Source organism: Mesocricetus auratus, unplaced genomic scaffold (genome assembly GCF_017639785.1).
Source record: "Mesocricetus auratus isolate SY011 unplaced genomic scaffold, BCM_Maur_2.0 Super-Scaffold_100045, whole genome shotgun sequence".
Taxonomy (NCBI): Eukaryota; Metazoa; Chordata; class Mammalia; order Rodentia; family Cricetidae; genus Mesocricetus; species Mesocricetus auratus.
The window spans coordinates 3,440,062-3,453,753 of NW_024429222.1; the positions used below are offsets into that span (position 1 = coordinate 3,440,062).

The window sequence follows — 13,692 nt, forward strand, 5'->3', positions numbered from 1 at the left end:
GATAAGCAAGCACTGTACCAGCTGAGTTACGATTAGCCAGTTAGTGGACACTGTATTCTTTTTTAGCTGAGTTACGATTAGCTAGTTAGTGGACACTGTATTCTTTTTTAGCAAGGAAAAAAAAGGTAGATCAATGCTTCATTCTGTGAGAAACAAGTTAGTTTGTTGTTTTATTTTTTCGTTTTTTCGAGGCAGGGTGCACCACTACAGCCAGGCGACAAGTTTTTATCCTTTGCAAAATAAGTAAATAATAAAACCCAAGAACAACCCCAAACTACCCAGGATACTGAGCTGGGCACAGAGACAAAACCCGTGTCAGGCACTTGTTCTGGAATCTGCAGCAACCTTGAAGCGTGCTCACTGAAAATTCCCCCTTTTAGGAGTTATATTTCGTGTCCCAAGAAAGCTACACAAATGACCACTCTACGGAAAACATCCACTTAACGGCAAAGATAGTCATTTTAGGTTTAAAAGGCTTCGAGTTTTCGAGTTAGGAAAGTTAAGGCTTAGAGCCTGTAAGTGCATCTTGGAGCAGCCGTGCTGAGCGGCCATCGAGTCGGGCAGCGGTGCTAGGACATGCGACACAAGGTGCTTCTGAGACGGCTCCGGAACCGAGGTGCGCGTGCAACCGCGTGCATGCCCGGCCCCTGAGCGGAAGCCCGCTCTTTCAGTGCGCGCGCAGCGCGCGTCCGGGAACCCCGGGGCCGCGCCCGGATCGAGGGGCGGAGCGGGCCGTCCGGAGCGAGGTGGGGCGGCGCAAACCAGTCACTTTCCGCGGAGTCGGCAGCCGCCTCGTGTGCCCCGGCGGTGCCACAGAGGGAGCGGAGCCGGGCGGCGGCGCGCGCGTCCGAGGTGCCCGGAGGCCCAGGTACGTGCGACCCCGACTAGGCCGGCGCGGGACGTTTGACCGGGCGGTTGCGGCTCCGCTGCCCGCAGCCTGCCGCGGCCTCTGTGACGCGCGGTGCGGCCTCGGGGACGCCCGCGGACGGCAGGCAGCGGGACGGGGCGGGGCGAGCGCGGCGGCGGGGCGGGGCGGAGCGGAGCGAGGGGCGGAGCCGGCGGAGGCCCCGCCCCGGGGCCGAGCAGCGCGGACGCTACGGAGCAGGCGCGTCCCGCTGCTGCCGCCGCCGCCGCCGCTGCTGCCGCCGCCGCTGCCGCCGCCGCCGCCGCTCGCCCTTCTCGGGAGCCGCCTCCGCCGCCGCCATTTGCACGGGAACCCCGGTGACAGGGGCTCGGCGGAGGGGCGGAGGGAGGGGGGGAGGGCCTGCGAGTCCCGAGGGCGGGAGCGACGCCGCCGGCGCCGGCCAGGCTCCCTGCGCGACCGCGCCGCCCGCGGCGGAACCCGGGTGGCGGCGGCGGCGGCGGCCGAGGCCGGGCGTGCGCCTGAGGCGGCGGCGGCGGCGGCGGCCCTGCGGGCGGCCGGGAGGGGCGGGGGGCAGCGGCCGCCGCCGTTTGATGGATCCGAGGATCGCCTGGTTCCAGCCAGAGCAGCTCGGACCGTCCAACAGTCTGTGGATGCAGATCTGGGAGACGACCCAAGGGCTGAGGAACCTCTACTTCAACCACCACTGTCACAGCAGCGGCGCGAGCAGCGCGAGCGGCGGCACGGCCAGCGGCGGGAGCGGCAGCGGCCCCGGCAGCCCCGGCGGCACGGCCCCGGCTCCGGCCGGCATGTTCCGCTCCGGTGAGCGCCCGCTGGGCGGCCTCGCCGTGCCCGCGGAGCAGCGGGACTTCCTGCCCCTGGAGACGACCAACAACAACAACAACCACCACCAGCCGGCGGCCTGGGCACGGCGGGCAGCGGTGGGCCCCTCGGCGTCGCCGGTCCCGTCGGCGCCCTCGTCCCCGCGTCCCACGGCCGCGCTCCCCACCTCCGAGACCGCCGACCCGGCCTCGGGCAGCAGCAACAAGAGGAAGCGCGACAACAAGGCCAGCACCTACGGACTCAACTACAGCCTGCTGCAGCCCAGCGGAGGGCACGCGGCCGGGGGCGGCCGGGCGGACGGTGGCGGGGGCGTGTACAGCGGGACCCCGTGGAAGCGGAGGAACTACAACCAGGGAGTCGTGGGGTAAGTGCTGGCGCTGCGGCCTTCGCCAGGCACACACGCACCGCGGGGCACACGCCCACAGGGGGCTGGGGGTGGGGAGCCCCTGCGGGGCCTTCGCCAAAGCATCGGTGCTTTTTCATTTCTTCATCTCTTTCCTGGCCAGCCTCAGTCGTGCTTTCTTTGGAATTCCCTTCAGCTATCCACTTCCCTCATGTAGACATTTCTACCTTCCTTCTCTCCTTCTAACTGTCCATTACCTTCCCCATGCATTCTCATTGCATTTGTGCCTTCTTCCATACCCGCTGATCCCCTTCCTGCCCTCCACACCTTGGTCCCCATCGCCACACCCCAAGATGAAGCCCCTTAGCGCTGGGGTAGTATTAACTTCCCGAGAACGTTCTTGCCTTAGCGTCTTTAGATGGTTAGGACCAGGAGGTCCTCTTCTTGCCAAGAATAGAAACATCCAGAATGCTCCTTCCCCTCCCCCAATCCCAGACAAGAGTCTTGTCAGCCTTGAAAGACACTGCCTGCTCTTGACCCTTTGGCCTATCTTTTATGTTTATTTAAAAGGAAAAAAAAATCTTGCGTTTGCTATGCCTGGACTGTTGTGAACGAAATCACTGAGTGACAGCTGCGTTTAGGGTGGCAGAGATGGTGAGCTCTTCTGAACCCAGATAGAACTTTCCAGGAGTTCATGGTTGGCAGCTTCTCACTGTGAAGTTGTCACCGTGGCAGAGGCAGCAGTGGCTCTTGTCTAGGGGTGACAGTGGTGCTAAGTGTGTGAATGTTGCACCACTAGTGAGTTTGTGTTTAAAGTTCAGCTCTTACAAAATGGAATCTTACCTGAGCCCTAGTGAATTATGTACATAAGCCGGGAATGTTTCCAGCCTGGCTTCCCTTTGGGAAGAGCCCCTGTGTTGGCTGGATTAGGTTACTGAGTCTCTCTCTCTCTTCCTTTCATTTTTCATCTGATAAAATGAAGCTTTGGGGTTGTGGTGTGGTATGTCTGAGAAGTATGATGTGTGTGAAGCTCCAGTATGGAAAATCAGCTTGGAGATTGCTTCTTGTCTTCAGGTACTAATGTGTAGTGAGGCCTCGGGAAATCAATTAGTAATCCAGTGGGAACCTTTCTTAGCTTCACCCATTCAGGTCTGCCCTGGTTTTGTGTACCTTTTTGAAGATCTGGTAGAATGAGTTGGTGGGTTCCATCTGCTGTAGTGGGTTGGTGTCTTCTCTGTACGCTGCTATTACAACTCCCACCTTCCATGGAAAAGTGCAGTCATGTGGTTCAGGGCTGGCACTGGGGAACGCCTCATAGCTGCCCTCGTTTCTTTCAGTCATTTTTGCCAGCTTCAAGGGCGCTCTCCATGGTCATCACCTTTTATTAAAGACTTGTGGTTCCATCCTGTTAGCCTTTCCAAGATGAAGCATAAACCTGGGGTTTAGTGACAACAAATTGATTCTGAGATGCTGAGGGACTCTGGTAGTTTTGTCTTAAAGGAATGAGCTCTGGTTAGGTAATCATTGTCAACTAATCATTGCATTTTCCTGAAGCCTCTTGCCTGTTTCTAGAAAAGAAACATTATAAATCCAAAGTGCTGGCTGCCTCTGATGGATGAGAAGTTGTCCTCCTTTCTCTTTACTGTTTAACGTAAATCCTGAAAAGTTCACCCACAGAAGCCTTGGATATTGTTTTGTTCTCAGAAGGATCAGGGAGGAATGTACATTTCCCTGAGGGATTAGTGCTTAAAAACTGATTATCAACTTGTTAAGTGGCTTGTCACAGCCATCAGACTTTCTATTTTTCCTGCTCCCAGAAGAAGACACCAATAGTTAGGAGTTTCAATTCTGAGACTTCGTAGTGTTGAGAGGTACATCAAACAGTTATAAGAAGATCTGCTAAGAGACTTCTGGGTTCTGAATGATTTTTGTTTTGATTTGTGTGGCTTTCTTAGCTTTTTTTTTTTATGTTTTGGTTTTTCGAGACAGGGTTTCTCTGAGGCTGTCCTGGAACTAACTCTTTTGTGGTCTTGAACTCACCGAGATTGGCCTGCCTCTGCCTCACGAGTGCTGGGATTAAAGGTATGCGCCATCACTGCCTGGTATTTCTTAGTTTTTAAGGGAGTTTTGCTAATTTTTTATTACTTAAAAAATTGATTTTATTTTGGCCAGGCGTTGGTGGCACACGCCTTTAATCCCAGCACTCGGGAGGCAGAGGCAGGCCGATCTCGGTGAGTTCGAGACCACCCTGGTCTACAGAGCTACTTCCAGGACAGCCTCCAAAACAATACAGAGAAACCCTGTCTCGAAAAACCAAAACAAAAAAATTGATTTATTTTGTACTTGTGCCTGCATGTGTGCACACACACACACCAAGGTAAGGAAGGGAGTGGAAGTCACAGGACAGCATAGCGGGAGTTGGTGTTCTTCTAGGTCTTGAGGATCGAACTCAGCCCATCATGGCTCATGGCAAGCACCTTTTCCCCTTAGCCATCTTGCCTGCCCAGTTTGGTTTTAAGTACAGGTATTTAGATGGTTGACTTCTGAGTGTACTTCTCAGTATTGTGCTATTCATTATGTGACAGAACTTTCCCTGGGGAGGCACAACACTCAGAACAGATCAAAGTATGGATACTACCAAGGTCCAACTTGGTGAACTATGCGTTTTATTAGAGTTACTTAAAGGAATGTGGGTGAAAGGTTACTTGTAGAAGTAGAAATGACTCAAAGACAGCTGCATCACCAAAGCCCACCCCAGCATAGGTGACAACTCACAAAACTGGGAACCTAAAGCACCCTGCACAGCCTGCAGGCAGCTTAACAGGTTGGACAGTGTCCTTCTCAGGTGCCTCAGTTTGTCTAAACCTCTTCCAGGCAACTAGTCCGTTCCTCTAAGTGTCTTTCTTGCAGCTGGGCTCTGCTCCTCTGAGAGGGGCTTGTTGTGTGATATTATACAAGCTTTTATTGCTTACTCTGGCAGGGAGGGCCTTAGTGAATTTGGTCAGTTTCAGGGGCTTCCTGAAGCTGTTTTGAGTTGTTTACCTTCCTGTTTAAGGCGCTTCACTGTAGGATGAAATGTTTCAATCTCAGAGGAAACCTAAGGCAGCACTATTCTGACTCTAAGCTTTTTTTTTTTTTTTTTTTTTTGAGTTCTTGGGATTTAACTGGTACTGTGCTGGTAGATGAGCAAATATATGGGTCCTGGACTCTTGAGTTGACTCTCCAGATAGGGACTTGGGACACACAGCCTGTGGACAGGGCATTAGAACTCTTAGATAGCTCTCCTTGTATCTCTTGTGCCAGTGGTTAACTAAACTCCCCGAGTGCCCCTAAGACTTTAAGGGTTTGAACCCTTACTCTTCACATTGCCCAAGTTCTTGAGTCTTGGTTCTTCCTTAGCTACTTCATGTTCTTGCAAATGCAAGCTTATGTTTAACCCTTCTTTTATTCTACTCACTGGATAGAAACACTCTTCTTGTAGAATACTATACTAGGTACGGGGGTATAGTCCAGTGATAGAACACTTGTACGGTACCTTAGGTTCAATCCTTAGTAAAGCCACTAAAGAAAAAAGAGGGAAAAAAGAAAAGAATAAGTACTTGGATCTCATCCTAAAGTCTTCTTCTCAAAATGAAACTACTCTGAATGTACTTTCTCAGCCTTCATCCTCTGAAGCCAGAGGGTATTTGCATTCTGTTATTTACTTTGGAGGTACTGGAGATTGACCCCGGGACCTTTTATGAGTTATTCAAAGACCTCTTATCATTGAGCTATATCCCCAGAACCTTTTCGCCTTTTTTTTTTTTTTTTTTTTTTTTTTTTTTTACTGTTTTGAGATAGGGTTTCATTAAGTAACCCAGGCTGGCCTTGAACTAACTCTGTAGCCCAGGCAGGTTTTTTTGTTTGTTTTGGTTTTGGTTTTTCGAGACAGGGTTTCTCTGTGACTTTGGAGGCTGTCCTGGAAGTGGCTCTTGTAGACCCAACTGGTTTTGAACTCACAGAGATCCACCTGCCTCTGCCTCCCTAGTGCTGGGATTAAAGGTGTGCACCACCACCACCGCCCCGGCCCCAGGCAGGTTTTAATTCTATGATTTTCTTGCCTCAGTCTCCTGAGTAGCAGGAAGAATACGTCAGCCACCAGGCCTAGCTTCCTTTTTTTATTTTTAATTTTCATTTTTCCAATTATTTCCACGAATCTTTTCTCTAAGGTACCCTTTCTTTAGGGCGGACTGTGTTGTAGGATGCTGTCCATCAGCACTTTCTTGCCCATGGAAATGAGCCAGAAGCCCTTTTCTTTCTTTTGTTTTGGTTTTGTTTATTTTTTTCGAGACAGACTTTCCCTGTGTAATAGTCCTGGCTATCCTGGAACTTTCTCTGTAGAACAGACTGATCTCAAAATCACAGAAATCCTGCCTCTGCCTCCCAAGGTGTATGCCACCATGCCTAGTCAGAAGCTCTTTTCTTAGAGATGTAATGGCGCATGCTGCAGGGAAGGAAGGATGGTAAAGAGCCAGAATCCTTGATCCTGAACTGGTGTTCAGAAACTTCTGTGGAAGGTTCCTGATATCTTCCAGCCTCATGAGGATGAGGCTGTGTGGCTGTCCTGGGAAGTTCTGTGTGGTTTGTCAAGGCTTAAGTGACATTCTCAGTCATGTTTTGGGAATATGCCTTGAGATATCAAGGAGACCTTAGAGAAAAGGCCTCACTTTTGTATGTTTGGGTGGTTCTGGGAGTTGGACCTGGGCTCTCATCGTGAGCTAGGGAGTCCTCACTCAATCACCAAGCTGCACTCCAGCACCGTAAAAAACGCAAGCTTAAGGAATCAGGTTTTGGGCTAAGGAGGTAAAAGTGTGAGTGGGAGGAAGAGCAGATTAAGAAAGGATGCTGGCTCAGTGCTGAGCTTGATAACTACACAACTTGGAATGTTATGGCTGAGCGGCGGTGTTCTTACTGCAGTGGGCCACACCATCCTCCATGCAGCACCACCATCTAGTGCTTGTTCACTGTATCATAGTGCTGATGGCTTTCTTTAGTGCTGGTGTTGTGGCACTAAAGTTAGCAGTGTTATCATGGGATTGGTGTTCCTGCTGGGCTTCTGATCTGTCAGGCAGATGAAACACAGGTTAAGTAGGAAAGAACTTAGAAATCTGCTGGGTAGTGGCGGTTGTGGTACTTGGCAGGCGAATCTGAGTTTGAGGCCAGCCTGGTCTACAAAGTGAGTTCCAGGTCAGCTAGGACTGTTACACAGAGAAACCCTGTCTTGAAAAACCAATGGGAATAGGGGCAGGGGAGAAAACATTATATTGTGGATTCTGTGCTACCTGTAATTCATAGTTGAGAATTGGTGTACTAATTTCGACTAAGTTACTTTCATGGCATGACTTCATCTTCTGAGGAAGAGTCTGACTGGTGAGTGCTGTTTCTTTTGGGGTCATTGGCACAGGTAGTCTTTTAAAACTCCTATTACATCTTTAGCCGTTGAGAAGCAAATGGAAACATCGGCTAGAACCTTTTAGAGTCTACCCTGTGCTTACACACAGGCGGTTTAGGACATTAGAGGAAAGAGCAGAAAGAAAAGGGTGGTGGACCAGTGTGAGGGAGGGGTCTGGATCCTAGAATGCTGGGTGGCTTTGTCGCAGTTTCTTTCATGAAACAGCTTCTTGTTCTAGTATTAGGAGCTCAGGCGGCTCTGGGAAGCAATGTTATGGGTTCCCTTGGTGACCTGGACTGCCAAGTGGCCATTTTCCTTGGTGAGTTCTTTCTCAGACAACCTGAGAATTGTAAAAATGGGGAAGACATTAGATATGTATTCTTACACCTGTTCAAGTTGAGAAAAAATCATGGGCACTTCCTCTGTGGGAACTAGAAAAGCCGGCTATTGTATGATTTCACATAGCTTTCTCTTCTGTTCTCTTGACTGGTGGAGTAGCATTTAGTGGCGGAAACTATTTCAGGATCACACCCACAACACTACAGACTGCTAATCACATACACATAGGTGTGGCATGTACTTGATAGGGTGATGGGACACAGAAGACACTGTTTTTGAAGGCTGTTGGTCCACTTATTAGCGTCTGGTGGACAACTCAGAGCCTCCTGAGGAGGTGAGAGGACAATAGAATGTTCTTTCAACCTGAGAGTATTTACTTACTAAGGAACACCAAAACTGCTTTACGTTTGTTATAAAATTATATGTAAAGATCTTCTTATAAGTGATTATGTGATGAAGTTGAAGATGGCTTTGAGCTAGGCTTTTCATTAATTGGCAATCACTTTTAAATTCTGATAAATTGCTTGATATTATAAAAGACTTACATATTCTAGAACTTTGGGCCACATAGGGATTTAAGTTGAAGACTTAGGAAAAAGTTGAATATGGAGCCACATAATGTTTACTGTCCAGAAATTACATTAGTATTTAATAACAAAATATAGGAATTGTAGTTTGAGTACTTAAAATAGTGGTTTGTAATTAGCTTATTAAGTAGAAGTGCTCAAGAAGATAGAGACCACTACTACCATGTTTCATACTTTAATGAAACTTTTCTACTTGTTACCATAATTAACCTCTTCATGTATATATATACATATATATTTGCATTAATTTTTCTTTTGAGATAATTGATAGATTAATAGGAAGTTATAGAAATTAGTAGAGTGCTCATCATAGTCTATTTGCTCAGTTTCATTGTAGTAACAGTCCATTTACTAGTTCAATTCAGAAGCAAGGAACTAGCATTTTCATAATCTGTTACGTTTCATATTTTACCAGTTTCACATGCATGTGTGTGTTGTGGACAGCTTTACCATGTTTGTAGATTCATACAGCCACCACCACATTCAAGATACACAGCTAGGGCCAGGCGGTGGTGGCGCACGCCTTTAATCCCAGTACTCGGGAGGCAGAGGCAGGTGGATCTCTGTGAGTTCGAGGACCAGGCTGGACCGACAGCCTCCAAAACAATACAGAGAAGAGAACCCTGTCTCGAAAAACCAAAAAAAAAAAAAAAAAAAAAAAAGATACATAGCTAGGTTAGGTTCATTTTGGATGTTCATCATGTTTCCTTCATGAAAAACAGCAAAGATATAACTATTCTGTCAACCTAGAGATCTCTGGTCTCCATAGTCACACACATCTTTCTTTTTTTTTTTTTTTTTTTTTTGGTTTTTTGAGACAGGGTTTCTCTGTGGCTTTGGAGGCTGTCCTGGAACTCGTTCTGTAGACCAGGCTGGTCTCGAACTCACAGAGATCCGCCTGCCTCTGTCTCCTGAGTGCTGGGATTAAAGGCGTGCGCCACCAACGCCCGGCTACACACATCCTTCTTGTCCCTCACCCTTAGCAAGCACTAGGCTGTTGCCATCTCTGCATTTGGCCCTTTTGAGAAAGTGATGTAATAGAATCCTGTAGTCTGTACCTTCGGCTGCTTTCTTCTCACTGAAATGTCTTTGCGAGTCACTCAGCTTGCTGTGTGTCAGTACTTCCTCTGCTACTCCATTGTATGGAGGCACCAGTTGAAGGATAATCTAGAAAAGTGCTTTCCAGTTTTTGACTGTTACAAATAAAGCTGCTATAAACATTTGTGTATGTATTTTTATGTGAACATAAGGCTTCATTTTAGGGGAATAAATGCCCAAAAGTGCCTTATGGTAAGTACATGTTTAGTTTAAAGGAGCTCCTAACCATTTTTTTTATACTTTCTTCTTTTGTGCGTGTACATGTGGTGTATGTGCATGCATTTGGAGGCCAGAGGGCAACACCATACATGTTCATTTTGTTGTCCACCTTATTTTTGGGACAGGGTCTCTGAACCTGGAATTTACTTTTTTGCTTAGACTGATTGGCCATTAGACCCCTGGATCCACTTGTCCTCAATGCCTGGCATTGGTGGTACAGGCAGTCACTGCCATCCACCTTTCCTTTAGGGCTGAACTCAGGTTCTCATTCTTGTATAGTAGTCACTTTACCTGCTAAGACATCTCCCTAGGTTCTCTCCACTTTCTGCACTTGAGTTTAGTCAAGAGGTTGAGAAATGATACTGAGTCATTTTCTAGAGTGGCGGCATCATACCAAGTTCCCGTATGGGGAGTCCGGATTCTGTGCATCTCTCCAGCACTTGTGTGGACACTGTAGTACAGCTCCTTGTGCTGTGGTCCTACTAGACTTGTAGGAGCCATTTCCCCACCTTCCATCTCAGTTTTATTTATCTGGGATTGCAGCTTGGTGGTAGAACCTTTGCCTTATATGCACAAAGCCCCGTGTTCCATCCTGGCATTGAAAAAGCCTCAATTCTTAAGACTTGCTTAGTTATATCATTTAAGGTTTTTTGTTTTATTTTTGTGTCTGGTGATACTTTCTTGCACAAATAAAGCCTGTCTGGGGGTCAGAGAGAAGGAGCAAGCCACAGCATACCTTACCTCTTAAGCCTCTCAGCAGAGAAGAGATCGATTTCCTGTTTGTCCCTGTATATATCCTGCTTCTGCACAGCTATGCCACTTCCTGTCTGTCTGTACAGATCTCCAGACCTCTAGACCTCTATGGTTAGCTAGTGGTAAGCTCCATTCTCTGACCCCCAGACAGGTAAAGCCTGTGCAAGAAAGATAATCACTGTGTGTGTGTGTGTGTGTGTGTGTGTGTGTGTGTGTGGTGTCTCCTTAGTAGGGTCTTAACTATGTTTGTCTGCCAGGTTGGTCTTGAATGGAGGTGGTGATCTCTGCACTTGACTAGCCAGAACTCCAGTTGGTTTTGTTTTGTTTTTGTAATAAATTAATAATGAGAGAGGGACCAAGGGGGAGAGAGAGTGACTCACCATGTAGTTCAGGCTGGCCTTGAATGCGTGGCAATCCTCCTGCCTCAGCATCCCATCCTGAGTGTTGGCATTGACAGTGTTGGCCACTGTGCTTGCCTGTAGTCCTTGAGTGGAATGAAACAGCCACTGTTTGTCTCCCCAATTGTCCTATAATAACCTCTTAAAAACAGCTTGTTCAAAGCAGTATCCAAATATGGTTCTTTCCCTGCTATTTAAATCTTTTAATCTATAGGTTTCTCTGCCATCTGCTTCCCTCTCTATTAAGTTTGTTGAAGAAATTAGGTTATTTTTTTTCTTTCCTTTAGTTTAAGTTATTTGGCTGCATTGTGTGTGTGCATTTATGTATTCGGACATGTGTGCCTGTGCGTGCAAATGGGGAAGTCAGAGAGTACATGTGGTGCCCTGCTCCATTGCGTTCCATTGTATCCCTTTGAGACAGTATCATTAGTGTTTTGTTTTGTTTTGTTTTTTGTTAAGCTGGCTGGCCAACTGGCTCTGAGGATCTGTCTTCTCCCCTGTTAGCAGTGGGGTTGCAGGCATACATGCAGGGTCACGTGTGGGGTCTGAACTCAGATTCTCATGCTTAGGCAGCAAAAACTCTTACTCACTGAGTCATCTCTTCAGACCTAGGTGATTGTTTTCTGTGAACCTCCCTGATGTTTGTCTTTTTCTTTTTTTGGTTTTTAGAGACAGGGTTTCTCTGTATTGTTTTGGAGGCTGTCCTGGAACTCGCTCTGTAGACCAGGCTGGCCTGGAACTCACAGAGATCTGCCTGCCTCTACCTCCCGAGTGCTGGGATTAAAGGCATGCTTCACCAATGCCCGGCTTGTCTTTTTCTGATTGTATTTCCGTTATGTCATTTTAGTTTGTTCGTTTGACCTTATAGTTTTTTAAGGATCATGATTGGAACTAGGGACTTGTTTAAAAAATTTTTTTGAGTGCTTTGTAGGTGAATGATACATGTTTTTAAAAGGCAGATAGGAGCTGGAGAGATGGCTCAATGGTTAAGAGCATTGGTTATTCTTCTAGAAGACCTAGGTTCAATTCCCAGCACCCACATGGTAGCTCACAACTGGTTGTAATTCCAGACCTGTTGGAGGATCCCAGCTGAGTTTGGTAGTATGCACCAGCACTGGGGAGACAGAGGCAGGTGATCTCTCTGAATTCAAGGCTAGTGTGACCTATAGATGGCCTGGTTTCCACACAGCTTGGGGCTAAGTTGAGAGACCCTGTCTCAATAAACAACAAAAAGACAAAGTCTGAATAGTGTTCTTTTTGTAATGTGAGTAGCCACTAATGATGGTTGACTGGTGGTGTTAATGCACTAGGATTGTAAGCTCCTATTCTGCTTAGATCTTTTCCCTTGTTAGCCTGCACTTTGAAGAGGAGATTGCCTTCCCTGGCTCACTCTGGTCATCATGAGGGCTCAGTTTTTTGTTGGAGTACAGCTTGAGGGAGGGAGGACTTCTGTCCTAGGAAGAAGCAAGGTACACCTGTCTGTCTGTCTGTTTGTGTGAAAAGAGAAGAGAGAAGGACGTTCTCTCAGTGAACTATACAAGGCTTTTGGTCTGTGGTTGGAAATGGCATGAGAACCCTTTGCCCATTGCCTTGGCTTTTGATCTGTGGCAGCCAAGGGAAGCCATATGGCCTGTGAGTCTGTGCCAGGAGACAAAGTTCACACAACCTTAACTCAGTATTCAAGAACAGTTTTTTGTTTGGTTGTTTGTTTTTCCTTCAAATTAGCCTTAGATTATATTTCTTTGTTTGTGCTAATGTTTTTAACCTTGGAACAAATCATTCTTTTTTTTTTTTTTTTTTGGTTTTTCGAGACAGGGTTTCTCTGTATTGTTTTGGAGGCTATCCTGGAACTCACTCTGTAGACTAGGCTGGCCTCGAACTCACAGAGATGCGCCTGCCTCTGCCTCCTGAGTGCTGGGATTAAAGGCGTGCGCCACCAATGCCCAGCTTCAAATCATTCTTTCAGGCTGATAGAATGCGTAGGTTGCTTAGGAAGAATTCCTACAGGAGGTAAAGCTGTCAGATGACCTCTTCCCCCTCAGACATGTTAAAGGCCACCACTTACAACAGCAGAGCAGGCCTATGGTGATAGGATGGCCTTTGGGGAGCAAGACTCTGAGGACTCTCTGGCCCCCAGCCCTAAGTCAGTTTTTATTTCTTCAGAAGCGTGCAGAAGGAGTTCCTTTGAGGAGATAGTAAGTCATGCGCAAGATGGCAGTCACATGCTCTTGCAGTCTGAAGATGTCTTCCTTTTTGGCTCCTCCCCTAGGCATATGTGTCTCAGTAGATTTTGGAAAGCAAATCTCTCTCTCTCCTCCCTCTCTCTCTCTCTCTCTCTCCCTCTCTCCCTCTCTGTCCCCCTCCCCCTCCCCTCTCTCTCCCCTCTCTCCCTCTCTCTCCCCCTCCCCCTCCCCCTCCTCCTCCCCCTTCCCTCTCCCTCTCCCTCTCCCTCTCCCTCTCCCTCTCCCCCTCCCCCTCCCCCCTCTCTCTCTCCTTGTGAAGCATCGTTTTTGCTGTGTAGCCCAGGCTGGCCCTGCCCTTCAGTTCTGCCTCAGGCTGTCTAGTGCTGGAATTACAAGGGCATGTGCTCCTACTAAGTCCTCATTTTTCCAGCTTCTAGAATTATGAGGCAAATATATTTTATTCTCCGTTGTAGTTGTATAAAACATAGACTAAGAGCATTTGATTTTTTTTTAAAGATTTATTTATCACATATACAGTGTTCTGCCTACATGCCAGAAGAGGTCACCAGACTGAATTGTAGATGGTTGTGAGCCACCATGTGGTTGCTGGGAATTGAACTCAGGACCCCTGGAAGA

The 13,692-nt window shown here is 47.8% G+C and overlaps 1 protein-coding gene across 4 annotated transcripts in view; it reads left to right on the forward strand.

Moving 5' to 3' along the window:
* The first annotated feature begins 740 nt into the window (after nt 1–740).
* Nucleotides 741–13,692, forward strand: part of Tent4b (terminal nucleotidyltransferase 4B) — a 60,080-nt gene continuing 47,128 nt past the window's right edge. For 3 of the 4 annotated variants that reach the window (XM_040735292.1, XM_013119922.3, XM_005079177.4), the window contains exon 1: nt 1,405–2,069. In XM_040735292.1, coding sequence (XP_040591226.1) covers nt 1,456–2,069 — 614 coding nt within the window. In that variant the 5' untranslated portion in view covers nt 1,405–1,455. Of the gene's footprint in view, nt 869–1,404; nt 2,070–13,692 lie in introns of those variants that run through there. The other variant, XM_005079174.4, reaches the window with a different exon arrangement.